The 27,739-nt window shown below is 44.3% G+C and overlaps 1 protein-coding gene across 4 annotated transcripts in view; it reads left to right on the top strand.

Moving 5' to 3' along the window:
* FAM219A (family with sequence similarity 219 member A) overlaps positions 1 to 27,739 on the top strand; it is a 101,823-nt gene that overhangs the window by 56,760 nt on the left and 17,324 nt on the right. For all 4 annotated transcript variants that reach the window (XM_003642969.6, XM_004937106.5, XM_004937105.5 and 1 more), the window contains exon 2: positions 3,080 to 3,179. In XM_003642969.6, coding sequence (XP_003643017.1) covers positions 3,080 to 3,179 — 100 coding nt within the window. The remainder of the gene's footprint in view (positions 1 to 3,079; positions 3,180 to 27,739) is intronic.

The following is a 27,739-nucleotide window of genomic DNA, read 5'->3' as shown; positions in this document are numbered from 1 at the left end:
TCATGCCATTCTAGTCATGTTCTGTGCTGATCAAAACATGGCTGTGCTGGGCTGAGAGGCCTACGGCCTGAGAGGTGCCCTAGTTTTGAAGGAGAAGGAAAGGTGCATATGACCAACACATGCTCAGTGAGCTTAGCTGTCCAGATGGAATGTGGGAGCCTCTGGCATGTCTCTGATGGACCTAGATGTGTCTGATGTCAGACACAGTGCTATGGCTCCTGCCCAGCCCTGATGATGGTGGATCCACTTATATGACTTCTCCCTCCAGAAGCGGATCCACCTTCATGGGCTCCACGTCACCATCAGACGTCAGTGTCCATCAGTTCCAGGTTGCTGCTACTCCTGAGAAGCCTGAGCTTCTTAGTGGGAGGAGGGTCCCACCTCTTAATGAAGAAACTTCTCAATGCCTCCCACACATTTATGGGCAGACCTCTCTCTAATAAAACACATCTTTGCTCAGAGTTCTCTGCTTTTGGAAGCTTGTACCTCTCATCAACTGGGGTTTTAGCTGCAGGGTCCCCCTGTTTCTAGGGAGTTCAGGATATGCTTACTGGCCTCTTCCTCTCATTATCAGAAAAAAAGGCAGAGAGGCATCCCACGACAGCAGGCTGCTATGGTTATATCATTCTAGTAATGTTCTATGCTGAACAAAACATACGCTGTGCTGGGCTGAGAGGCCTATGGCCCGAGAGGTGCCCTAGTTTTGAAGGATGAAAGGTCCACGTGGTTCTGTGAGGATAAGAGATAAAACCTGGCTCACCAGTGATAAGCTATATAGGACCACCTCTACAGAGCACAGCTGCAGGCAATTCCAAAGTGCTCGAAGTCAAACATGGCAAGGCAGAAGGGTGGCTTGGCTGGGTGGCCATCTTCTTATTGGCAGAAAAGTGTGCAGGCACTGGAAGTGACGCTGGGTGACACAGGACGACTGCAGCAATGCTGTCCGTCACTGCAGGATGAACATCTGTGTCACAAAAGCACACCCAGAGATGAAGCCGGCCTGTGTTGTGAAGAACAACCGAAAGGGCTGTGTGAAATATTTTAACAGCAACAGGACGAGCAGAGTTAGGCCCAGCGGGTTTGGAACTTGCCGCAGAGGGACTCCGAAGCACCCTGGAGCTGTGTGGGGCGGCGCTGTGGGTGCCCAAGGCCGCAGCACATGGCGGCTATGGCGGAGCTCTGTGCCGAGCGCGGCCGTCTCTGCGAGCGGCACCGCTCCAAATACCGCGAGAACAGCAAAACCCGCTGCGTGTCACGGGCTGCCCAGCCCTCCTGCCCCGCCTCTCCATCCCGCCCTGCTGCATGAGGACCTCCCGCTCCGCTTCGAGGCCTTCTCTGTGCTGCAGCCGGCCCGGCCCGGCCCGGCCCGGCCCGCACGGCAGAGGCACTCCTGTACTATTGAGAGCGGGCGGGGACACAGGAATCCTAGTGCAGGCTCTGAAGTATCAGAAAAAATCCGGCCTTGTGTAGAGGCGCTGGCTTCTTTGCTGTTTGATGAGCCTTTTTTATGCCAAGTGTTCCTCGTCCAAACAGAATAGCCTTACAGCATGCTTTCTGGTCCATAATACCACACCCATTCTATTCACAACTATTACAATTCTACAAGTGAGAATGAATCACATAACTCAACAACTACATTTCTACAATCTGTGACTGAAATACATGGTATTCCTGCTTTGTTGAACAAGTTAAAAATACAAATACGTTGTGCTCTGCATCTTCAGAACAGTCTCCCTTTTTTGATATCTAATGCAGCAACAACTTTCCATTCCCACATTGGAATTGCCACTAGCCTGGTCTAGTGGCAGATCAGAGGTTGGTGACCCTGCCTGTGACAGGGGGGTTGGAACTTGATGATCCTTGGGGTTCCTTCCAACCCAAACCATTCTATGATTATTTGGGAAAGAAGTAGAGCTAGTGCTCTCCCAGCCGGTGGTGGGATGCTCAATGGAGAGAGTTGGGCCGCCTGGATGGGAATGGAGAGCCCATGGTGTGCCTCCAGTCAACACAGTTATGGCTCATGTCAGGCACAGCGCTGCGCTGCCTGCCCAGAGCTGATTTAGTGGATCCATCCTTCATAAGTTCTTCCCTTAGAATAAGATCCACCTCTGTGGCCCCACATTGCCACCAGGAACATCAGGATTCATCAGCTGTGCCAGGGGAGGGCTGGACGTTAGGGAAAGGCTCAGCCCCAGGGGGCGGTGGGCATGGAACCCGCTGCCCAGGGCAGCGGGCATGGCCCGGAGCTGCTGAGTTCAAGGAGAATTTGGACAGTGCTCTCAGAAGCCTGGTTTGAATTTTGTGAGGTTTTCTGCATGGAACTAGGAGTTGGACTCCTTATGGGTCCCATCTAACTTGGTATTCTGTGGTTCTATGACCAGCACTGAAGTTGTGTGATTTGGTACTTTACCTCTGTATGAATGTCGTGGTGCAGTGTGTCACTGAGTACAGCACTAGATTGTCTGCAAGTAGGTATGATGAAGTAGATATTGTGTTTTCGGGGCTTTTGTTTTAGGGAGGATTCTGTTTACAGTGAAGGCTGCTGTGCTGACAGATACTGAAATTAAATTTTCCAGGTTAGCAAAAAACAGGTGCAACGTGGTAAGCACAGTCTTCTTTGGTCCTCTGAGACAGACTGGAGATTAAATTCAACTGCTCATTCAACCTTAGTTCCTTCTGAGCTGGACAAACACACAGCTGGTCATGAGTTTTTTAGTTTTAATCGTGAGGTTGGCCAATTTACTTTGAACTCGGCTAAAAATGTAAATGTGTAAATCAAAGTGACTTGGGACTGTTGCTAAGCTAGGCTGAATTTGAACTGGTGACTCACCTTCCATATTGTATTACTGCTATTGTCCAGCACGTGAAATCCAGTGTTTCCACAGGTACTTCAAACATCCTAAACATACTTCCAACACTCTGTGATTCTCCCCTAGGTTTCAGGCATTTAAAACATCAGCACATGCTGTGCTCCGTCTGAACGCGGGTGGGAATGGACTTGTATAACAGCCAGTTAGAGAAGTGACTGCATAATCTTTAGCTAAACAACTCTGTTTTGTTTCATTTTCTGTCTCAACAGGATCCAACCGCTGCATCTATTTCGGACAGAGACTGTGATACAAGAGAGGGAGAGACTGTAGCCATGAACTATAAGCCGTCCCCACTCCAAGTGAAATTAGGTGAGTCTTTGCTTTTGGAGGGTGAAAAGACTTAATCCAAAGTCTGAAATACAGTGGTGTACTAGTGAGATCATGTACAGATTTCCACTCATACAGCTGAACATGCCAGCTCAGCTCAGAAAACTTGCAGAGCAGTTTATCATTATGATTCTACTGCTCAGGGAACCAATCTATAAACATTCAGGGACTTTCTGTCTTGGGATGTGGTAGAAATCTTCTTTGAGGAGTAGCTATATTTTTTCAAACCTACAGAATTTTATCAAACTGGCCGGAAAAAAAAAAAAAAGGATGAATATAGAGGGGCTATAAAAAGAAAACATGACTAAAAACAGAAGGGAAAGGATCAGACACTTGGACCATTATCAGGAAAAGACAGAGCTGTGCTATTGTGAGATGGAGGAATTATAGATTTGTAATAGTTCACTGCTATTTCTGTGCAGTATTTCTGAAGTTCTGGAAGCAGCACCATGTATTAGCACAATACACTGTTTCCTCACAAGGCTAATTCTTAAAAGAGGACAGCAATCCACACATGGCCATCTTGTTTCCAAAGCCTTAACCACCATTATGCCATACAGATTCAAGATCCTGACAAAGGTCAGGTCAGAGGATTGGTATGCTTTTTGCTCCAATTAAAAAAAAAAAAAAAAAAAAAAAGGTAATCTAAGCCTAGAAAATTTCCTCACAGGTGCATATTTTTATATGGTTATGAAGAGATTTTGTCAAGTAAATAGGTTTTACCTATTGCTGCAAATGGTGGTGTTGGTCTCATTGGTAAGAGGAGCCTTAAAGAAACAGCAGGAAAAGCCTGGTTTGCATTTGCAGAGTTGCAAAGTTCCAGTGAAGTATATGGGCAATTGAATAGTCAGACAAATTGGTCATGGTAGTGCATAAAGGGGCTTCACAGAGTAGGTATACAGACAGCAAAGGAAAATAAAGTAGCTGAATAATGACCTTGCTGATTGAGTGACTAGAGAGGAGAAGATATAAAAATGGATGTACAAATACAGCCAGGAAATGTAGCAAAGTAGAATATCTTGAAGTATTGATAGAGGATATGAAAAAGTGCATTGGGACAGCATATCTGTCCTGCATTTGCCCTTTAGGAGTACTCCAAAAACAGCAGCTGCTTTTTAGGAAAAGGCAAAAAGCAGCAGTATGTGTTAATGGAAGTTCAACTCACAGTTTGGTAAAAGATGATCACTGCCAGCATGCCATATGCCACCAGGATCCTTTTTCATTGCTAGAAGGATTCTGTATTGTTATTAGAGAGAAAATTACTACTGTGATATTTGTTTTGGATAATTTAATATCAGGTATCAGGTTGGAGAGCAATTAATACTATTTTCATTAGCTCTAAAATATTGCATTTCTAGGCAATAAAAGTAAACTCCAGAGATCTGCTAATGTCACAGAATATTGTGCTGTTTTAGACTTTGCTTTGGTTATGAGGACATTACAGAAGATCTGATTACCAGAAATAGATTTGGATTCAGAGATAACAAGATCTATTCAAGCAAATGTAAAGGTAGTTGAAAATAGATCTGTAACTAACTTCAGCTTTATAAACTAAGTGCTTGAGCCAAGCCAGTGAATTGAGAACCATAGGAATTCATTATTCGTCAGGTGTTGTCAAAGGAGAAGGTATCAGAAGAAAAGGAGATTGTTAATGGACTTCTTCAACAATCATTCCATTTGTAAGTTCATTAATGACAAGGGCACATAAACCAGGAATTGGCTCAGAAAGCTGGGAGACATCAGTATAACAAAGTCTCAGAAATATCATAGAGAAAAAGCATGAAAACTGCAGTAACAGAAGTGAGAAAAACATGCCAGGAGAAATGCAATCTGCCATACATGAGAATTTACCAACTGGAAGTGAATAAGAAAGTGTGGCTTCATTGCAAGACAAGGGGTTATTAAAATGGACTAATACAGAGAGTAGTCACACCTCTGCAGTATTTACCAGCTTTTTTCCAAACACTGAGTACAGCAGAACGATTAATTCTTCTGCTAGAATCTTTTGCTTTACCATATAAGGAAAATTGTTTTCTATTTGGCCACTCATTAATGCTATTAGCCACTAGCAAAGTGACATAAAAAAAAAAATAGTTGACACAGATGGTGTCAGCACTGGAAAAGTTAGGGTTAAGTTGTGAGGGCTGTGTTACATCTGAAAATTAAAGCATGCTTTACTGTGAAAGTAAGAACAGCTTCACTTGGCTGCTTCTGGGAATAACACAAAGAGAAAAGCTCCAGAGCTTGTATTTTGTGAGAGCTTTGCAGCGTTACAGAGGAATGCTGCCTCTAGGACCTGCTTCTGCTCCTGCCCAGTGAATATTCAGTGCTGACCGCACTGTGGGTGGAATCTACCTGCTTAGCAGGAATTATCTGACAGAGCTGATGAGCATGTTCCTGCCTGGGCTCCTCAGAAGAGTCTCTCTGCCTGTGGATGCAGTGTGCCTCTTTGATTAGGTGAACACATATTTAATGGTATTTGGATTGGCTTTCTGTCCTTAGCCATACTCTGATGAGCGCAAGGTTACCTGGGGCAAAACGAGACTGATGGTATTGTCTGCATCCAGTGTAATGTGCCTTTAATCCACATCAGCTCCCACTGCTGTCATTCTTAAAATATGCCCGACCTTTGCAGTTTTCAAGCTGTTTAATGGCTCACATCTCCCTGCTTTGGCTCTTTTTCTTCTAACTTAATCTTTAGTCTTTCCTACATTCAACTCATCATGATTTTGATTGTTTTTTAATCCCTTTAAGCCTAGGCAAAGTTAAGGTAGTAAATATTTAGTAGCTTACCTGGCAGAGCTATTGTTGGGGATGGTAGTGACTAGGGTTTTAATCCTATTGCAAGTTTTCCATATGGATAGTGGCCCTTTTCAGTGTTAAATCAGAATCAATTGTTCAAATGTCAAATGCTGTGATGGAAGGTTAATAAATGTCATTTTATACTCCGTGAAGATTTATATATAAATCTGTCATATGTGCTTATTGGAAGCATGGTTCAAATGAGCTCAATTAAATACCAGCCCAGCATGAATGCAAGTTTTGCTTCCAGAGCTCACAGTGATTAAAGTGTGACAGAAAGAGCATGCCTTGCTGCAAACTCCTGCTGCTGTGGTGGTTTTTCTGCTGTATTAGTAAATACATTTCATTGCCACACATTTCGTTGGGGTCAGATAGACATAGGAAAATTTTCACAGGTGGCTTTTGTTTTTATTGATTTCTTAAAGATTATACCTGACTTGTAAATGGAGCAGGAAGACACTTGGGTTGTTTCTGGTACCATATCTTAAAAGAGAACTTCACATCAAGGGGAAATAATATCTGGTTCATGTAATTCATCGTGTATCATATCCATATTAATTATGTATTTCTTACTTTCCTAACACTCCTGCTTTTTCTTTCTTTTGAGACCTCAGGACTTGGCCTGCTTCTTACTTGCAAATTACTTGATATGGAGGCTCCCGACAGCACTGTGGGGGGCTGGGTGCCCATTAGTGCTGAGGAGATGTCTCCAGCACATCCTTATTAGGAGGCATATCCAGATGGCGCGCATACCACAAGCCTTTTGAAAACAGAAGAGAGTTGTGATAAGGAGAGAGGGAGGAATAGAATAATCCCCAAGTGTAAATCTCGGAGGCTCCGTACCCACTGGAAAGCAATAGATCCCCATGGGATGTCAAGAGATGACATACTATTTTAATGAAGTTTATACCATCTGTTTTTCTATTTTGCATTTTTAATTTCACTTTTTTTGCCCTAAAATCCCCATCCAGACAGTCTGTCTGACTTACCTAGCAGTCAGTGTGACACTTTGTATTAAAACAAAATAAGCAGTGTGGTAATTGGTTGCAGTACAGGCTACAGCACTGATGAGGGACTGCGGCAGTGGCGTCTTTATCAGCACATCCTGGGAGTGTGATAGTAAATCCTCCACATCCGTGTCTTCAGTTGAACATGTCAGAGAGAGGCAGACAGACAGAGTTACTCATAGCAGCCTTTGTCCCCCTGAGACTTGTTTCCTTCACTTACTCAGTGGCCGTGACTAGTATGCAGGCTAGCTTCCATGCTGGCTTTCTGTGATCTCAGCCATTGCAGAGAGAAGGAAAACTGCAGTGCTGAAGGTGTGATACATGGCTGTGCTCCTAGTGGGCTGGAGGGAGATGTGTGTAACAGGCTTCACGCAAATAAAATGACAAGGGCCGATGACAGGTATTGAAAATCAAGCTGCCATTAGGGAGTTTTGATTGTTTGGTGGAAAATTGGAGAGGCTCTCCATGGATGTTGGTTCTTGAAAAAGGATAAATCTCCTCTGTTTGTGAAAATGAATGCTCTCCAGGCCAGATTCAGATGAGGCCTGAACGGTGTGTTCAGTCAATACCTTTCTCCACAGCCTTTTGACCTTCAGATTATTCTGTGCAGGCTGTTTCTTCTAGACACCCATCAGGAATGCAGCGCACTCAGTGTCAGCACTTCCTTGGCATCTTTATTTTAGATAGGTTCTGGATCAGTCTTTCAACTGCTTGAGTGCAAAGTTCCCATTCAGTTAATGAGGAAGGGTGGTATTTTGGGAGGACTATGGTAGCTGTAAGAGCCTTCTTCCCTTGAACTAGGTAGAAAAATATGGCAGTACTCTTGAGAGATTGCTCCCTGTGGTGCCTAAATATGTATGACAAGTGAGTGTCTAATCTAGGCAAGCTGGATCTCACCTTAAGACTCAGTGAGCTACTTGCACATGAGGTTTTCTGTCAAATGATCAAGAAGAAACCCAGTTGATATTGCCTGTTTGTGAGTTTTACTTTAGATTTTCTTTACCAAAGTTATTGTAAAAAATGACCAGAATTGCAGATGTTGCAAATAATTTTCCCACTCTCCTAGCTATGGTTTTGTTCCCCTCCCAGATTAGTTCTCATATTGGTATTTATCACAGTACCAAAAAGTACAGTGTCTGATATAGTCAGCCCCATAAGGAGAAGCAGGTGGCACAAAGCTGCCTTTCATATAAGCTGCTTTCACTCCATTATAGTCTACCAACCTGAACAGAAATTTCCCTTTCTTCACGAAGCTGTCCTCGCACTAACAGAGAAGAGCTGTTTCATGAATTAATAGGCTATGAACTCTTTTCTCCAGACAGTAGCACTGTAGGACATTGCTTTTTTCTCCAAGAGACATTGCACAGATCATACTCAGAGCAGGTCAGCTTCCATCCACATACTGCAAGAAAGGAAGCTTTGCATGTCTGAAGCCTGGATGTGTTGCTAGGGTGAGTGTAAAAGCTTCTTGAATCAGCCCAGCTTGGCCTTTCGGTTTTCTGTGTGACAGGAGGGAGATGAGAGCAGCTGAGCAGCCATGGTGGAGCCTGGGCCATACAGGTGGCTCAGCATGAAGTGAGGAAAGTAGAAAAAGCTCTTTCTCTGACATATATATATATATTTAGTGCCTATACTATATATATATATACATATATATATATATGTAGTACAACCATAGTGTTAACCCTCCAAAGAGAGATGAGATCCCCAGTTAAACCACTGATGCTCTTTTGTCTGTTTCTCTATCAGTCTTGTCTCTCCATGTTAAATGTTGAGAGGGATTATCCTTGTGTTTTACTAGAAGCTGTTGCTGATCTTGCTAAAGCTGAGAGGATTGATCTTGACTGGGAAGAGGGGACCCATTAGTACCCGGAGCTGGAGCATGGTGTGTGAAGACACGGGCAGTAGCAGTGTAAAACCATGTCCTGAGGAAACATGCTCCATCCCTACTGTTGCTCATCACTCCATCCCTGGACTTCTGTGTGTACAAACATCCTAAGGTTTTACCTATTGGCAGCAAGAGGATTTCATTTATCTGGCCTCCACAGTATGTAGCTGGGGACAGGGATTCTGCACAGAGACACCAGTTAGTTGTGTCCATTTCTAAGTACCAAATTACTTCACTTCTGCTACTGGATTTGTTTCTGTTTATAACACGTGTCTCCCAAACCACAAACAGGTAACTTGAGTGTTCACTTACAGCAAACAACTCTGGTGAGTAGCAACAGAAAACTTGTCCAAGGGACATATAGCATGTTGTTCTCTGGTGAGCTTGACTTGTAGAAAACTGAGAGTCTAATTTATGTCTGGGCCCCATCTTTGTAAAGACTGGGGTGAACAGAGGAAATAATCCTTTGGGGGCCAGAGGATGACAGGACAAGCTGTGGCATTGTCTCCTGCCTTCCAGCTTGCTGCTGCACATTCATGGCAGATAGCAAATTGCTGTACTGTCAGGGAGGAGGAGTACTGGGAATATCAGTTAATGAGTTGAGAACTGCAAAGCCCTTAGGGTTCAGCATAACAAAATTGGTGCATTTCTGGTTGAAACTTTACAGATGGTCTCTCATCCCTGTAAAGGACAGGCTAACTTGAAGTCTCCGTGTTGCTCCTGAAACTGATCTTTCAATTTGTGTAGTTATTTAACCACTTTCTTAGAGTTGTGTGGAAATTCAGAGCTTGTTTTAAAGCAGCTCTGTTGAAGAGCCACAAAGCACACAGTGGAGTAATTTGTCCCAGTGCTGTTTAAAAGGATACCTCCCTCAGAGACCTCCTTCGAGAGCTGCTTTTGCCACAGATCAGGATGAAAAAGTGGCACTGGGAGATGCTGTCCCAAATGGATCAGGTATCAAGCTGCTTCTGCAGTCTGAATGGCTCAGTACCTGCATGAAACCTTGGCTCCTTTTCTTCATTATCTCTTCCAGTCTGCTTCACAGCTTGTGACTTCTAAATGTTTCATGCAGAAAGCAAAATAATAAGGGAAGTTCGTAGTAGACTGGACAAATCAATGCCATTAGTGTATCCTTTTGTCAGTACCTCAAGTACTGTACTATTCCCAATTGCTCTTCTGTAACAAGGCGATTAATGTTAATTAGGTACAGCAGCTGTTGTTTCTGGGAAGGAGCTCTGTAGGTAAATTAGGGAAACATTACAAAAAGCTGTAACTCTTTAGCTAGGTCCCGAGGTTCTGGCTATATTGACAAAGCTGCAGATTTACATATACATAACTGTTTGCACAGTGACCTGAAGTGACACCATTACTTTAAGTGCACAAAGCCATTTTCCTTCCTTGGGAGCACCTATTTCCTTGAACACAGTCTGTACTTTGTAGGGAAGGGGATGAATAATGTGGAAGCCAGAGAGCAGTGACAGTATAGCAGTGCTATTGATTTTCTTCATGAAGACAGAAGCGTAGCCTACCACTTGGAGGTCTCCTGGGACTGAGGGGAATTTATTTAAACATTATTTTGTGTGATATTACTCTTTCCATTTGTAAGAGAAATTGCATATGCAGATTTATTGCAACATCCTTCCTGCAGGATATTTCAAGGCTTTTTCAAAAGGGATGAGAGGGTGAACAGCTGCATCACATTAAGGGTAGTAAGGCTGTCTGCAGACAGAGCAGCAAAGATGAGGGCAGGAAAATAGTTGTGACAGGCATGTTATTGCAGATTAGTTAGAGGAGAAATAGAGGGGCACAATTGATGGGGTGCACGAGATGCTGTAGCTGACACTAGCTCCAGTAATTAGTAAATCCATTACAAGAAATTGAAGAAGGGAAACTCAGTGGGGTTCAGTGGAGATCTCTGGACAGGAGGGTGTGTGCAGGTGGATGAGATGAAGGTAGGGAAGGTACCAGTCAGCAAAGCCCAGGAGCACAGCATGGACAAATAAATATGTGCATGACGTGGTATTTTTTACATTTAACTGTCCTAGTCTTTCTGTCACTGCAGTCTGCTCAATTTGCTCTGTCAGCCCACCATGGCCTTACTGGCCTTCCCAGCCTTCTGCCTTCATACGTGTGCCACTCCTGTGACAAATCCTCGGGTACCTGTGTGCCTCACGAGCTCATAGACATACACCCACTCACATCTTGTATTGCACACAACAGTCTTGACTAATACGTCTTCAGATATGAAATCAAAAAGGAGGAGGCTGTGAGTTATTTTGATGGGTAATAATTTCTGTGAACACTTTAGCCTCTGAATTTTTACAGTACCTAGAGATTTGGTAGTCCAGAAAAGTAAGCTAATCCTGAAGAAGTGCTTCTGTGCAGTTATTTCACTTTGCAACCAAAATTTGCCAAAGTATCTGAATGGAGATTTTGTGCTTGAAGCAGAAGACCAGAACTGCAAATTGCAGGTTCTCTTTTTTGCACTGCCCTGACCCGCTGTAATCTGTCACAAATATAAAAGGCAGCTCACATCATGTCCTGCTTATTTTACTAGCAGTAGTTTGTGAGGCAAACTAATTAGGCAAATTACAGAGAGTGTCTGATAGAAGGAGAGAAAAACGCGGTAATTGAAGTAGTGATTAGAATAAAAACTACCCTGTATGGCAAAACCTAACCACAGCAGGCAGCGCCACAGCAGTAATCAGACCCTAGTTTGTTCAGAGGTCTCATTTCACGGCACATATTGCTCTCATCTCAGCTTTCTATGAAGCAAATGAAGACCAGGCTTTAAAAGTGATTTGCACTTTTTTCCTGACGTGAGCTGAGCTGACGGGGCTGCCCACTCTAGCGCTGGCACCTTTTCCAAAAACAACACTGGGATGATACTACTTCATTTTCTGGCTTGCAAAGCCCTGTGTCATCAAGTATAGGTTTCACTTGCTCCTCTGGCCCACTTCAAGGAATTTTTCCCCATTTGTGACTAATAATTCCTTCTAATGTCTCCATAGATAGATGAGTTTCTGCGCAGTAGTCAAGGAAAGCAAGTAGAGCCTCGTGTAGTTAGTGTAAGCTGGCTCCAGAACAGACCACAGCATCCACAGACAAGATGGGATGATGCAGGTTTTTTTTCTGTGTTTGATTTATTAATGATGAGCCTTAAGCATGTACCTGACAGTTAATTGAATTTATTCTGACTGTTCAGTGATGTGAGCTCTCCCTTTGTCTTTTCTGTGCTGCTCACTCAGCTCTTAACCAGGAAAGGTTACTGACTGCTTATTGGGTGTTGGGATAAACTGCTCTGTCAGCAGACCTGGGCTCTATCAAGTAGAGGCAATGCACACTTTCTCAAAGGGAGGGAATTTGCGCTGTACAGGAGTTCAGTGCAGTCCTTGTTCTTTAGCTGCTTACATCCAGAGGATGCTCTCAGAATCCTGAAAACTCCTTGTCATTTCTCTGAGCTTTTAAAGGATCACTCAGACCTCAGACAAACATACAAACTTCAGTTTGCCACTGCAAGAAAACAAGATGTCATCGGTATCATGTGTCCAGGCAATAGCAGGGTCCTTGTCAGGTGAGGATACCCTGGTGGTCTTGAATGCAAGACTTCAACTGAGCATGAAGAGAGGAACATCCAGGGAGCCTGAAGCCCTGAACGTGGATACATTCTTGGCTTCAAATCTGTCAACCAGTGGCATCAGCCTCTTGGACCAGCACTGCTGCTTCATGGAGAACTTTTAGAAATAGAAACAAAGCTACTGTGCAGGTGGTAGGCCAGCTGTGTGGCGTGGCTTCAGGATCTTGCAAGCCCTGGCTGGGACTATGAGGGAGCTTTGCCTGTTCCCTGACTTCACCTTTGGAAGCAGTGACAGGGTGGCCTCTTCAGGAATGACCACAGGCCGTACCAGTTGCAGCCCTTCTGCTCTGCTGCATGTGGAAGGCCCTCTGGCACCTCTCCTCCTTTTCTTTCAAACCTCAAGCTTTTGGCACAGCTCTTTTCCCGTTCCACTTGACAGCTGTTCTCTGTAAAGCAGGTCTCTCTGGAAGAAAATAAAGCTGTTTTCAGAGATGCCACATACTTACAGAGATAAGATTTTATTTTAAAAGTTGTAAAGTCACAGTAATTGGACAGTCTGATCCCATTTCTCCAGTTGTTAAACATAGCTATCCTTCAAAGAGCTTTAATTACTGCCTGAATCATGGCTGAATAGCTTGTGCTGAGAGTAGGCATTTATTGCATCATTCATGGAAATTAGACACTGCAGTCTGGTACTGTGCAAAACAGTCATAGTCTCCTTTGTGAAACTCTTTTCAGAAGGAAAAACAGAATTTCTTCATTTTTTAAATATATAAGCATTCCCCAAAACCTCTTTCTAAAGTCACCTGTAAAAAGGGGCATGCTCCATAGACAACCTTTTTGTTCCTTTCTCCAGATCTGATTAGGAGATGAGAAGAGGTAATCAGGTACAAATTGGCAAGTAGCTCCAGCTCTTCATAGATTTACTTAAGAGTCATCTCCAGCTTCTCCTTTGTAACCTCCCACCTCCATCCTTGGCACGGTCCTAGTGCTGGTCTGCTGTTCTCTCCACCTTGCTAAGTGCTCCTCTCCATACTTCATCCTGCTTTCCTCAACAGTCAAACCACTCATCCTTGCCTTTCAAGCCCGCTCAGTCAGCCGTTGCCTCTCCCCAAATCCTGCCTTCCTCTTTGTGTCCCTCATGCTCTGACCAAATCTTTTCTTCCCCCTCTGTCCTGTATTCCTCCAGTTCTTTTCTCTGTGCCTTTTTTCCCCTACACTTCTTACTCTGGGAAGAGTTTAAATTGATTAAGCTTCTGGATGTGTAACTGTTTCAGCCCTGTCTTGTAAATTACCAGTCTTTATAGTATCATAAAATAAATCTACAGAGTTTTAAGGCATATCTACTGTAAACATGAAGCCATCGTATTAACCTTGCTGTAACTCTGATTTTTTCTACCTTCTGATCTAAATGCTAGACAGTCCCTGCTTTTTCCAGACAACCTACATACGTACCCACTTTTTTTTTTGCTCCCTGCTATGAAATTGGTATAATCAAGTCAGCAGGCATTGATGCCTCTAGGAGGAATGATGCAGTTCTCCCATATAGCTCAGTAGTCGGAAGTTTGTGAACTTAAAAGTACTTTCAGCCACGAGTAAACTGTGAGCTATCTGGGAGCAGAGCGTTTAATGGCACCAGGTACTCTGGACCTGCAGGCTGCTGGCAGCTCCTGCACTGCAGTAGAGCTCTCAGAAAACATCACACCAGAAAGCAGCCCTTCTTGATCTGCCTCCACTACCCAGCCCAGAAGTAAGAGACAGTTGTCAAAAAGGAACAATTTGCTCTGATTTATTTTAAATCCTAGTTGTAGGACTAGCAATGTGGGAGAAGAAATGAAGAATACAAGTGAGACAATTGTACCTTCTATCAGTTGATCAGAGAAGCAGTGCTTGACATGTTAAATGACGGGGTGTTAAAAATAGATCCTGAACAAGGCTAGCATATTTAATACTTAAAGTGATGCTGTCAAGTATGGGTTGCTTGAGTCCACAACAGCGTCCGCTCTTTAAAATTAGGAGTTTCAGGTTTTGTTTAAAATCTTTAAAGAAAAAACAAGCATCTCAAGCAAAGTCTTTAGTAAGCCCTACCACTTTCTTTATGTTGGCTTGAAGAATACGTACTTGTTCATTCCAAAAGTATTCACAAGCCCTGCTCTCATTTACAAGGTGATTTTAGCTATAAAAAACTGGGAGGCTTAAGTCCCAACACAGCTGTGCCTTTTTTAGCTGCTAATACAGGCTTTCACTCGGAACATGGAAGATTCAAGTTCGATTCCTTTCTCTGCCTGAATGCTTTAACTGCCAGGCTGAAATGTGTCTTCGCTCAGCCTCTAATCTCTGGGACGGGGCATAAAGCAATTGCAAAATGTGGAAACAAAACCTTGGTGTAGATATTTCAGGGCAGGCAGATGTTTTTAGTACCTCCCGGCTCACACAGCCAACTCAGTTATGTTAACGTGCAGAAGAGCTGTGGTGTAGGATAGCCCTAGGTTTGGCTTTTTAAAGTGTTTTGTTACCCTTCATTGAAAGGGGGTGATCAGCAAAACAAGGAGGAGGGATCTCGTGTTCTTTGTTGTGTCTGCAGTTAAACATTCATGGCAACCCAGCGGTAACTTCCTTAGGAAGTGGTGTCATGGCCGCATTAAAAATGCTACGGCTTTGGCTCATCTAACTCTTTGGCTTATCTAACTGATGAGGTGAATGGAAGTGTTTCCAAGGGGTCTGTAGGACAGACGTCCCTGCCCAAGCATCTGGCAGTCTGAATGGCAGGACATCCACCTGACACAAAACCAGACAATACCTTTCTCTGCTTCAGGGCAAGGTAGAGAGAGAAACAGAAAAGGCAGGAATAGATAGAAAAGACTGTGCCAGCTGTCTGAATTTGCCTGGTCATGACGATTAGATGGGGAATGACCAAGATAACCTGGAGGGTTGTGAGAGGAGTGGAAAGACTTGTAAGAAACATCCTCAGCTCTAGTGAAGAGTGATATCAACATGTCCAAGTTGGCAATAAATTGCCTGCAGCATCTTGTGGGTACTTCATTCCCAGCATGTTTCTTTTCTCACCTTGATCAGCTTAAGGAAAACCTCTTTCACTGCTTGAGGAGCCAAGCCCTGTAATGTTTTCCCCGAGGAGGCTGTGTCATCTCCATCCTTGGAGGTTTTCAAAACCTGACTGAGTAAAGCTCCACCCCAGTCTGATTGGTCATCCTGCTTTGAGCAAGATACTGGGCTAGAAACCTCCTGGGGTGCCTTCCAGCTTGAAGTATCCTATGATCCCATTCCTAATTTGACCTGCAGTTATTTTTCCACACGTCAGACACTTTCTAATCACTACCGAAAAAGCCTGTCTTAAGTCCTACCTGGTTATTCTCTTGGCATCTCAGCACAGACCTGGTAGAATTTCCAGAGGTTGGTTTAGATAACTTGAGTGCGCTGGCTCGGAGCACTCTTCTTCCGTAAACACTAGATCCACTGGTAAGCAGGAGATACCCAATTGCTACTTCATTTTCACCCTGTTACAGATGTTTTTCTTTTTAAATTGTGTCTTGCTCTCTGTTCTTCCTCTTTAATCCACAAAACTTTCTGAATTGTAAAATGACTGCATTAATTTTCTCCTTTGCTTTTATCTCTTGCTGACTCCAGCACACAGATAGTTTGTTCTGTCACAGGTGCGTCTCCTGACATGCATTTTATTCATGTTTTTCTATGTTGAGTGATTTTTTAATACCAGCAAGCAGCTGATTTCCTGCACTTACCAGCCCTAGCAGAACAAGGGCGTTCTCAAAGTCTAACAGTGAAACATTACAAAGCAGAAACAAGTTCAGAATGGTTGGGTGGGTGTTCATGTGAGGTGCAGTCCAGCTGGCAAACAAGCAGCACAACAGCTCAATTTCTTAGACCAATTCGGGCTCTTCATGGCACTAGTGATGTCTCAGGCAGCTTTTGGGAAGGCAGTTCAGTACCGACTTGACAGGGAGATTTTTGTCTGCTGTAATTTTGGTCTTTAAGGGAACATCCTGTGCATTTTTTCCATTGGACAGAGGAGCATTTTTTAAGCAGCAAAAGTTAAAACATCCTGAAGAATGACGTCTGTTATTTTAATAACTTGAAAAACACTGTTTTGATCTTCTAAGAGGAATTTAGGACAGGAGTGGAGGCAGTGGGCAGGTGTTCAAGACTGCTAGAGGTGCAGAAGTTCCCTTGGGAGAAAATGAATGCTGCTCCGGAGCAAACTGCGATGTATTGCTTATAGCCCAGAAGAAGGAAATTCTCTTTCATGATCTTGGAGTGTTTGGAACAAAGAGATTCTTACAAAAAGCTGATTGTGGTATCTAACAAGGTTACAGAATAATGGTAAAACTTTTCTAATGCAGAAAACTTTCCTAACAAATTAAAAAAGCTTGCCAGACCTCAAAGACCAGCTCTGTTATCCAGAAGCAGAATCACAGAACTGTGAGAAAAAAAGAGAAAAATAATCCAAAAATAAAGGTTCTTGTGGACATTTTTTGTGGTCATTTACTTCAAGAGTTTATTCACTTATACTTTCTGAGGACTCATCATGTAGTAAGCACTCAAGAGGGGCCTTAGCAGTGGTGAACAATTTGTCGACAATATGAGTACTCTGGGCTGCAGTCTATGGAAGAGACTATGGAAGATTCTATGGAAGATACCACAGAATCACAGAATAGTTTGAATTGGAAGGGACCTTTATAGGTCATCTGGTCCAACTGTTACAGCTCAATCAGGTGCTTAGAGCCAGGTCGAGCCAGACCTTGAAAGCCTCCAGGGATGGGGCATCTACCACCGCCCTGGCTTCACTACCTTTATTGTAAAAAACTTTTCTTTGTATCTAGTCTAAATCTCCTCTCTTTTAATTTGGAACTGTTTCCTTTTGTTCTGTCACAGCAGACCCTGCTGAAGAGTCTGTCCCCTTCTTTTCTCTAGCCCATCCTTAGATACAACAGGCCGCTCTCAGGTCTCCCGCAGCCTTCTCCTCTCCAGGCTGCACACCCCAGCTGTCTCAGCCTGTCCTCGTAGGGAGCTGCTCCATCCCTGATCATTTCCGTGGCCCTCCTCTGGACGCACTCCAACAGGCCCCCATCTCTCCTGTGCTGAGCACTCCACCTGTGGACGCGGTGCTCCAGGTGAGGTGTCCCAGCGCAGAGCAGAGGGGCAGGATCCCCTCCCTGCCCTGCTGGCCACAGATGGAATTATGATAGGCAGAAGAAAAGGTAAAGTATTGATATCAGGGTTTGTACATGGCCATCACTGTCCCTGCAAACCTGTAAATAACCTTTCTAAAGACCGATTCCTCTGCCTTTTCAGAAGTGTTGAAGTCACTCCAGTCTGGTGGTGCCCAGATGCTCAGATTTCCAGAGACAGGGAGTGCTCTGCATGGGAACTATCTGCTCAGCATTCACTTGTGTTTTCTTCTTTAGTCCCACAGTGTTTTGAGACATTCTTAGGTACCAAAGCAATCTCTGAGCCTGAGAGTTACAGATGTCATTTCAGTTGACTGATCCCAGTTGCAATTATTGACTTCATTTGGTGAGTGTCAGCTGTACTCGGTGAACAGACTCTTTCAGGGAGATGCCTTTCCAGGTCCACAGCACCTGCACTATCACCTGTAGATGTCTGTTGACCATCCTGAGATATGTGCAGGTGACCAAATTACAGAGCCAGCAGTGAATCCCAAGTAGGATTTTCCACAAGGCCAACCAAAGTAAGAAGAGTGTGTTTAATCTTTGAAGTAAAGTAAAAAAGAAACATACAGTCACTGAGGCCTTTCCTGTGCACAAAGTGTGATAGGTTTTAACCCCCAGTTTTTCCTCTCTGAGTTTCTGCAATTCTTACTCTCAAATACAGAAATTTCATTATTAACATCCAAGCAATAACACTGATGTCATCCTTGCTGCAGAAAACCAGCCCTGAGCAGCATCTCCAAGCTGCCACGGAGCACCAGCACCAAAGTGACAGAGGCCCTTCTCTGTGTTCTTCTTTATTTCAGCTCGCTGGCTTCACGCATCAAACTGGTGCAAATTACAGAAGGAAAATCATTCTGCCTTCAGTTTCTAATTTCATCCTCTCAGGAGGAACGTGGAAGAGTGATGGCTCTCTGTGCTTTTCCCACCTAAGGTTGCTGTCAGGGTGATGGCATCATTGCTGCTCTGACATCTTTGTCAGCATGGTCAGGAGAGAGGATGCAGCTTGCTCTCCCATATATGCTGCTGGCCTGTGGGGATGTGGTAGGAGGATTACTTGTCCCTGTCATTGGCCTGAGCCAACGTGATTTAACATGCCTGGAAAACATGCAGGGGATGCAAAAAAATGCGAGCTGGAGTTGTTTTTCTGGCTCTCCTCATTTGTTGTCCCTGTGTGCTTGGCGGCAGGGTGCTTGTCCTCACTCGGCTGGTTTTGCTGGGTTATGTCATGGATGGTCAGAAAATGCACCCACTGCCCATGGAGAAACTCTCATGGAGATAGATCAGCACATCCCACTGCCCCAAAATTTTTGCTTAAGAGTCATGCCTGGAAAGGATGAGGCTTCCTCCGCATCTCTGCTCCGTGACCTGACGAGACTTTAAAGGTTTTTTACTCCCCAAAGCTAATGACATTGCCCTTCCAGTTACCTCACAAATGCAGCTGTTAGCAACCAGCCTGCTGAAAACATAGGGTATTTTCTGCCACCCTTTCCTTCTGCTTACAGCTTTTCCCCTTCCTGAACTGAACATTGTGCATGCCAGAATCAGTGGGGTGGAGAGACTGTCAGGAAATCTGAGCATTACAGCTATTTCTGTTTGTGTCTTGGCAAAAGCCAAACTGTTTCCAGTGCGTTGTGTATGAACTGAAGTTTTAGGCATGAAGAAGTTACTGAGCAGGGTTTGAATGTGTGTACACACCACAGCTGCTTCATGCTCCCTGCACTTGCCTCAAGGAGCTCAGGGCTCCAGCCCCTGTCTGTGAATTTGGGGAGTTTGTGATGTTGCTGCATGCTGAAGTTGTCTCCAGGTCAGCCAATCCCATCACCCTGACTTTCTGTCCCCAGGGTAATTTCAGATGCAGTGTGCCTTGGAGTTGCTGAATCTTCCACACAGACGAATAACGAGACAAAAAAAGATGACAGTTGATACAACTCTGCTTGCATGCAATTGGTTGGCAGTGAAAATCTGTGTTCTTGATTCAAAACAGATTAAGAGCAGGCAGATTAGTTCCTTAAAAAAAAAAAAAATACCAACAAGAAAATGAAAACAGCCTTGTATCTCTGCAAAGGCTTCCTGAAATACCACAGTGGCTTAAGGCAGCTCGTTACCCCTTCTGCTGCGAGCTGCATTCTGTTGCTCTGTTCCTTGCACATCCTGCTGCCCCAGCAATACCCAGTCAGCCTCTCTCTGCTGCCAAATCCCCCTCCCTCCCCTTCACCCTCCCTGTCCACCCGTCTGAAGGGCAGGCAAGTCATTTAAAAGGGATTGGAATTAACACTGACTCTGGCAAAGCTGAATGTTTTTGTCAGGAACAAAAAAAAAAAAAAAAAAAAAGGTGACCCTCCGTGCTCCACTTCATCATCATTAACTTCAGCCTGCTTTTGCTGTGTTTAGGAATCTGTGTGCTGAAGTTAAAACCTGTTGTAAATCTTAATTATTGAAAGATAATTCAAACAGGAGCTGGAACTGTACAAGTCTGAAACACCTACCATTTTAGCTGCCTGTGCTGCTTATGCACATCCTGTTTTCTGTCTTAATTTCCTCAGGCAAAGAACTATGTTTTATACACACACTCACTTGTCCCTTGGTGCAATAAAACCCTGCTTGCTGAGCCCCTCAGGCTGTTTCTCTCTTTCCTTCTGCTCTTACAACTCTTCTGTTCCTTTCATCCCAGCTCCAGTCAAACATGCAGCTATACTGCAATGAACCGTGTGTTTGTAATGCAGTTGGAGATTTTAGCTCATAAAAATGTATTTGCCAAGTGAAGTTGAATATATATGCGCTCTGGTCCAACGCAGACCTCCATGCATGCAGTGGGTACAGAAATTACCATAATTCCCATGTTGCTTTTGCTTGCCTTCTTCCTTTTGTCTTAAAAATGGCATAGAAAATCCTTAGCTGATGGATGGTCTTTTGATAAACAAATCCACACCAGTATTTTTCTCCCCTCAGTGAATACAGCTGACGGGGAGGAGAGCAGTCAGGTAGCCAAGGCTCTGCAACTGCAGCCTGGTGAGGGGTCTCCTCATCATCTCTACCTGTTGTCTCCAGGATGAGTCAGGCTTTTCTTCGAGCCCCTTTGAAGTCTTCCTGCAGCCAGCACTGCTGCTCCTTAGACAAAGGCTTTGGCTTGGCAGTGCACGTACCAGCTGCAGGGCTCTGTTTTTTGGGATAAGAGCTGTCTTTCCCTCAGCCCTGCTTCTCCTCCATCACTCAAAGGAGCTGCAGCAGCCACCTTGAGTCTTCTTTCATCTGTCTGGTCTTCCAAGCTCTTTTCCTAGGAGCACCCAGCTGGCCCTACCCCTTGGAGCACACGAGGAGATGTAAAGCCAGGAAAGAAGCCATGGGCTTTCTCCAAGCTTTCTGCCAGGAGGAAGAGGAAAGGAATTCCTGCTCATCCCTTGGGCTGGAGAGCAATGTGAATATCAAAATGCCAGGCCAGGCTTTTTGTGAGGTCTGTGCCTGCCTTAGGTACGCTGCCTGTCTCTCTCCTTGCCAACTGGCAAAACATCAGAAGTGAGCAGTGGGAGACTTCTGGCTGCACCCAGTACAAAGACAAGGCTTCTGCAGTGGGCTGTCCCCACAGGCCACAGCACCCTAGTGCTCTGCCAGCAGCACCATGAGCCTCTGTGGGTATGTGTACCACTCATGGGACTTACACAGATATCCTCACCCAGCTCCAAGAGGAAACATTAAATTAGGGGCCAGCATTCCTCTGAAACAGAATTCCTGCCAACCTAATTAACAAAGCTTAATCAGCAGATTGGCTAATCATAAACTTCTTAAATAACTAATTGAGCTCTAAGGCTCTTTGTCAAATTTCCAGACAATGGAAATCTCGCTAAGGGAGAGATCACGTCAGTAATCCGACTAAGGGAGTGGATTTGCTGTGTGGGACAACTCGCCAGCTGAGCTGCTGCTGTTCCACATACCCAGGCTGATAAACTGAATAGCAGGAAGAGGTGTGCTGGGCTGTACGTATCCTGTTCTCCCACAAAGATTCACAATAAACATGCAACACATTTAGTGAAACAATGCCTGAAAGTCCGTAGCAGCACTAAGCTTTCCCTTTTCCAGGGAAGAAAACATCATGTACGTACTGCAGAGCAGGGATTTGTCAAAGCACGATGGAGTAAGGAGCACCCATCCATTCAGCTTGTTAACCAGCCCCTTTGCTATTGCATTTCATTTTATGAAGTAAAAAATATAAGATTTTGTTTGACGTGCATAGGGTTGCAGAAAGCGAGTGCAGCAAGTGATGGAACAGATCTAATATTTGACATTTGGCTGCTAAGTTGAGGCTGGAAACATGACTGGAAGTCGTGTCTTGGGACCAGGAACAATCCAAAGTGCCTTTCCAAGCATGAAGCTGGAGTCAGCAAGCTGTGTGTCCCTCCAAGCCCGTGTGTTGTCTGTGGCACTTCTATCCTTATTTGTTTTGGTTTCTGGATGGGATCTCAACAGGTCATTCCAGCCCATGGTATCTGCCAGTCCATGAAAGCCATCTCAATTACAACATATTAAAAATAAATTAAATTTGTAGTTTATATAGGCTGTAAAACACGTGCTTCCTGCCATAGACCGATCATTTAGTGTGTATTTTAGACTAATGGAAATTTGATTAAGTGTGTGTACAGTTCAATACAGTACTTATGTCTGGCTCTATTCAAGTGTTTTTTATACAAATATGCACTACAGAATGATCTCTGTAACTGAAGCCCAGAGTATTCAGCTAAATAAATTTGTACTGTCTGTGTGTTACCCTCCTAAATACACAGCACACTCACTGTATGCATCAGTGACCTTAATACTTCTTCACTGAACATCAGGACCCATAACAAATGTGATGTGGGCATTACCATTGTTTCTCTGGTTGATTATTGCTGTGATTTTAGTGAGCACTGCTTTAAAAGAAGAGAGCCATTACTGATGAAGTAAAATCGCATTTAATAGACTACTTTCTTTTTTTTTTTTAATCTAATGTACCATACAGCACAGTTGGGCCGAGCAAGTGGCTTTGTCTTAAACCTGTATTTAATTGAATAGAAACTGTGTTGGAGGAAACATTTGCAGAAGCTCTTTCTGGATGAAACAGCTTCATTTTCTATGTCCCTTTAAAAGGCATAAAGGGAGAGAGTAGCTCAAATTTACGGATTCTTTTTTGTAGTGTTCAGTTTATAAACTGAAACTTTTTAGCTGTGCTTGTCAGGTTGCAAACACTTCCCCAGATATTTAACCTTGTTCTTATGGCTGGTAGGAAAAATGTTTTTTGAAAAGCATTTGAAAATACAAAAAAAAAAAAAAATCCCTTTCTAAAGGTAAATGTGAAAGAAAAAATAAATAAATTTAAATTAAATGCTGTGCATGCTTTTCAGTTTTGACAGTGATGGATGAAATCTTTATATTCAGTACTTTGCAGCCATTAGGAATAAAAGTCTCAGTCTTTACTAAGTGAAAAAGCACAAGCTGAATCACAACAAAATGCCCTTGTGAGCTGGGAACTGTGACAATAGATGCATTTGAAATCAGCCCAGATAGATGTTCAAAGCTGAAGAGAGATCAGCTGCTGCCTGCTGCTATGCAATCACAACCTGCCTGGGTAAGATGGCTGCCCAGACAGGCCAGGCAGAGCACTGGGAGCCAGGAGACCCATTCTCTGCATCCCTGCTGTCACAGATGCTTTTTGTGGCTTTAAGAGAAAGCAGTTAAATAGCTTCTCCCATCATTAAAACATAGCTTGCTGCTTCACAAAGGTGATTCACAGTTACACCATGCCATGAGGAGGTAAAATGCTCTGTGTTCAAAACAGTAAACATTTTCCCTAAAGTTTATAGCCCTAAGAGTTGCTTTGCTAGGTACCTATCTGCACTGGGTGTCCAGCTCTCCTCCACGTGAAAGCCTAGCAATGGATGTACATGGTGAAGTCATTCTTTCCTGTATTCACATGAAGGTCAGGTAAAGGAACTCTGGGGTTGGAACAGCATATCTAGGGTAAGAGGGGCTTCTGTTGGAACACAAACGACTTTCAGAGACTTGTGTAAGTGGATTCTGGGTTAGCACTGCAGAAATCACTTACCTGTCCTCCCAGCTAAGTAGAAGCCTGGCACTTCATGTTTTCCAAAGGGACAAGCAAGTAGTACCCCCAGCCTAGCCATACAGAAACCTCTGTGACTTGTGGAGCCCGCACTTCATACCAGCATACCCCAGGAGTCAGTCCTGCATTACTGTGGCTGCATCCTTGGAAAAGAGATGCAAACATTTTTTTCTGCACTGCACTGCCATGTACCACGTCTGTCTCTGGTCGGGCCTTTGGAGTGCTTAAAGCCACACAGAACTCATTGGTGTTCATGCCAGCTCTCAGTCATGCCAAAGGGATGGCAAAACAGAAGGGTATGCAGCTACTTGTGGGCTTAAAGCCTGCTCTAGAAGGGACCTCAGAGGACAGATTTGTATGCCTGCTCTTGCTTGAGGGTTCTCACAGTTGGATGTAGCTCGCTAATCTCCCCAAGTTTGGCAGGGTCAGCAGAAATGGGATAAATTGGCTGAAAATGTTGTCCTGCACAACTTTCCCAAGTTGGTAGGTGGATGACTTAGCTGCCTGACCCTTCCTTATGTGAAATCTTTTCAGGGCGTGTGGCCACACGTACATGATCCAAATCCCTGCTCATCAGGACCAGCATAGCCACAGTACACAGCATCCATTCACCTCCCTTCTGGCCAGCCCTTCTCAGCCTGCAGGCAAAGCCCCATTGATGTGTGCTCTGAAACCTCTCCAAGAAGTGGCACAGTCCCAGCTGCTGAATTCTCTCTGTTGGAGGTGGAAGTTAGGGAGGGTTCCAGTGTTAAGTAGATGCATGCCGATGTCCTGGTGCTGAATGGCACTGAGTTGGGCTTGGGGCTGGGGCTCAGAGTGGAAGCTGAAATCAGCGCTTTGTTCTTTTTCCCTCCATTTGTTCACCACTCTGTTGATCATTCAGTGGGATGTGAGCAGACAGACTAATGCTACGCACTGTGTAATTTAAATTCTCAGCTTGCTTGAGAAGGTGGAATTCATCAGGGAACTGCTGAAATCCTCAGCTTCTGAAATGGTCTTAGCTGACAGTAGGGGACAGAGGGACAGACACATCCCGAAATCTCATTTCATACATCTCGAAGATGGAAAAATACAACTCTGTCACAAAGGATTAATTTCCCTTTGTCCTCCCACTGCACTGAATCCCGAGGACCCACACCACGCAGTCCTCGTGGCAGGGAGCTCTGTCTCCTCCCACTCAGGCAGGTTCAAAAGCAATTGAGTTAGTGAGGGTCAGCTCTCAGCAAAGAGACAGGAGCAGTCAGTGCCTGCCTGCTTCCAGCCCACACTGCTAAGGAAGCAAATCAGCCTCATCCGCCAGCAAAGAACAGCATTTGTGCTGATGAGGCTGTGTCTCACGGGAGGATGCTTGCAGTCAAACACTGTGGCAGTGAGAGGTGATGGCATCGTAAACCCAACATTTTGGGGTTTTAAACATCCAAATAACTCTTCAGAATAGCACAAGCTGATGTTCACCAAATTCCTGCTCTGTCTGCTTTGCTCAGTACTACAAAAGCAGTACTTCTCTTTTTGTAGAACAAAATACATGGCTATTTTTACCTCTTCTGGTTAGGACAGGCTGACAAAACTAGTACCACACATGGCAACACGTACCAAAGAAGCTGTTCAGCATTTCATTTAAAAACAAACAACAGCAAGAAAACATAATTAGAACTGGTTTTCATTTTGTCTGAAGTCTGAAACCAGAGGAATGACTGTAAGGAATTACTCAAGTCTGAAGTTTCACATGGGCATGCTCGTGTTAGTCTGTGCTGCTTCCCATGCCCATTGCCATCTTCCCTTGTCACAGAGAAGCTAGACACATACAGCCAGCTGAACAGGTAACAATTTTAAATTGCAGTGAGTAATACAACATTGCTTGTAATCGCTCTGTGGGGCCTGGTCACCAGCAGAGCTTACCTTTGAAGCAGCTGTGGAGCAGATGCTGCATGGCTCAGAGGGGTCAGGAGGCAGAGCAGGGTGATGTGAGGCTAGCACAAAGGCACAGCTTGCTCACTGAGCAGATCTACCTTGTTTTCTTAAATGTTTTTAATGTCAACGGGAGACACAGTGTCTTAAAGTGGAATGACACTGTGGTCAAGAAAGTGAGACGTGTCTGGCAGGTCCAGATAAAGGGTAGGCCCCATGCTGTTCAGAGCAGCCGCTGTGTCAGAAGGATCCTGGACCCCATCCCCACCTATGCATACCATCGCATGTTCATGTCACTCCCCAAGTTCTTCCAGCATAATCTCCAGGATTAGCCTAGGTGGAAGTGGTGCAGCCAAATTCTCTAGTGCATCAGCTGTGTTCTACGAACTCTTCACTGAAACACAAGTTTGGCTCCATTCAAGCCCAAAGCCAGGTAGAGTACCCAATACCGCAGTGCTGTTCATGATCAGACAGAACCTGCAAGCTCCTAATTGAGCATGCTTTTTAACGTCAAAGGCAGCGCAGGCTACTTCATACCCTCCCAGCCTCTTCTGCTCTTCCCTGCACAGGAAGTGACTGTCAGGAAAACTGCTGAAAAACCAACAGGGACTTGGATTTGGATAAAGCTGTCGCACTGCTGGGACTGCTGTTGGCTCTGCGAGCTGTCTCATCTGTACTCACAGTGTACACAGTCACCTACAGCCAGCCACTTCATGGGAAGGGTATGGCAAAGCACGTGAATACTTAGCTAGATACAGTGGTAAAAAAAATAAAAACAGCTAAATGAAATGAAAGCTAAACAGCCCATTTCAAATACTTGCAAATGGTGAAAGTATTGTTGGAGCCCTGCTATTACATTCCCTTTTACTGCCAACAGTTAGTGATTCACCTGAAATATCTGGAGAGCAGCCTTGTTTCATTCTGGTTTCCCAATCTCCAAGTCTCTGTCATTCACCTCTGCTGTATCTCTGCGGTATTAGCTTTTTGCTGATCATCCAACAGCAAACTCAGCAGGCATGAAATAGCTGGTGTCTGGAAATCACAGTCTACCATTCCTTCATTTGTTCTCTTGTGTCCTATTTTCTCTGTATTGGGCAGCAGTACCTGTTAACCACCCTTCCTCATTCTGCTAGTGCCTTCAGGTTGCCCAGAATTAGGTGGTTTTGTAATGTTGGTATCACTTTTCCCTCAAGTCTTCATGGAAGTTTGGTGCATGTATTGGAATGCAGCGGGCAGTACAGGCAGACCTGGCCATAGAGAGCCTTTGCGTGTCTGGTTCCAAAAGTTGCCAGAGGTGGGGGACAAACTAAACCTATTCTCTGTGGTGGGGCTGTGCCCCTCATGTCTCAAGCTGTGGCCTTGAGTCTTAGGGAGACCTACAGGAACACAGGTGTCATCTAAGACCAATGGGGAATACCTGAGTACCATACCAGACAGTCTGGGATTCTGGATAGAACACTTTCATTTTTTATGTAGTCCTAACCATGAGAATTGCCCAAGGACTTACTTCCCAGGTCTCACACAGGGGTTAGCACAGCTGGGTAACTGGAGTGTGGTGATGTGATGTGTGCTTGTCATCAGTCAATATGGGGCAGCCTTTAAAGAAAAATGTTGTTTGCTTCTCAAACTTAGGTTGTTGTTCCTTCTCTCACCTTCTCTTTTCTGTGCTGATACATGCATTTCATTGCAGCTTCTATGAGAACTACTTTATTTGTGAATTTACACCTTTTTGTTAACATTTTGGAATGTTATGTTGTCAGAACTGCTTGTGTCAACTGTATTTCTAAAAGGGATTTTGACACATGGCATTTGGAGTCAATGCCTTCAAACAAACATATGGAGCCAAAACCAAATGAGCTGGAAAACTCGGGGAAGAGCTCACTACCTATAAACTGGGTTCATCAACTTCACCTGCTAGGCCAGGAAGAAACACCAAATAGACAATAGGCACTGAAAACCCACCATTCTGATGGACCTGGTGGTTGATGTTCAGCACTGCCCAGAATTACTTCAGGAGACTCACACCAACACAGCTTCTTTTGATGATGGTTCGTAATATTTG

Source organism: Gallus gallus, chromosome Z (assembly GCF_016699485.2).
Source record: "Gallus gallus isolate bGalGal1 chromosome Z, bGalGal1.mat.broiler.GRCg7b, whole genome shotgun sequence".
Lineage (NCBI taxonomy): Eukaryota > Metazoa > Chordata > Aves > Galliformes > Phasianidae > Gallus > Gallus gallus.
This window is presented reverse-complemented; position numbering and strand designations above follow the sequence as displayed.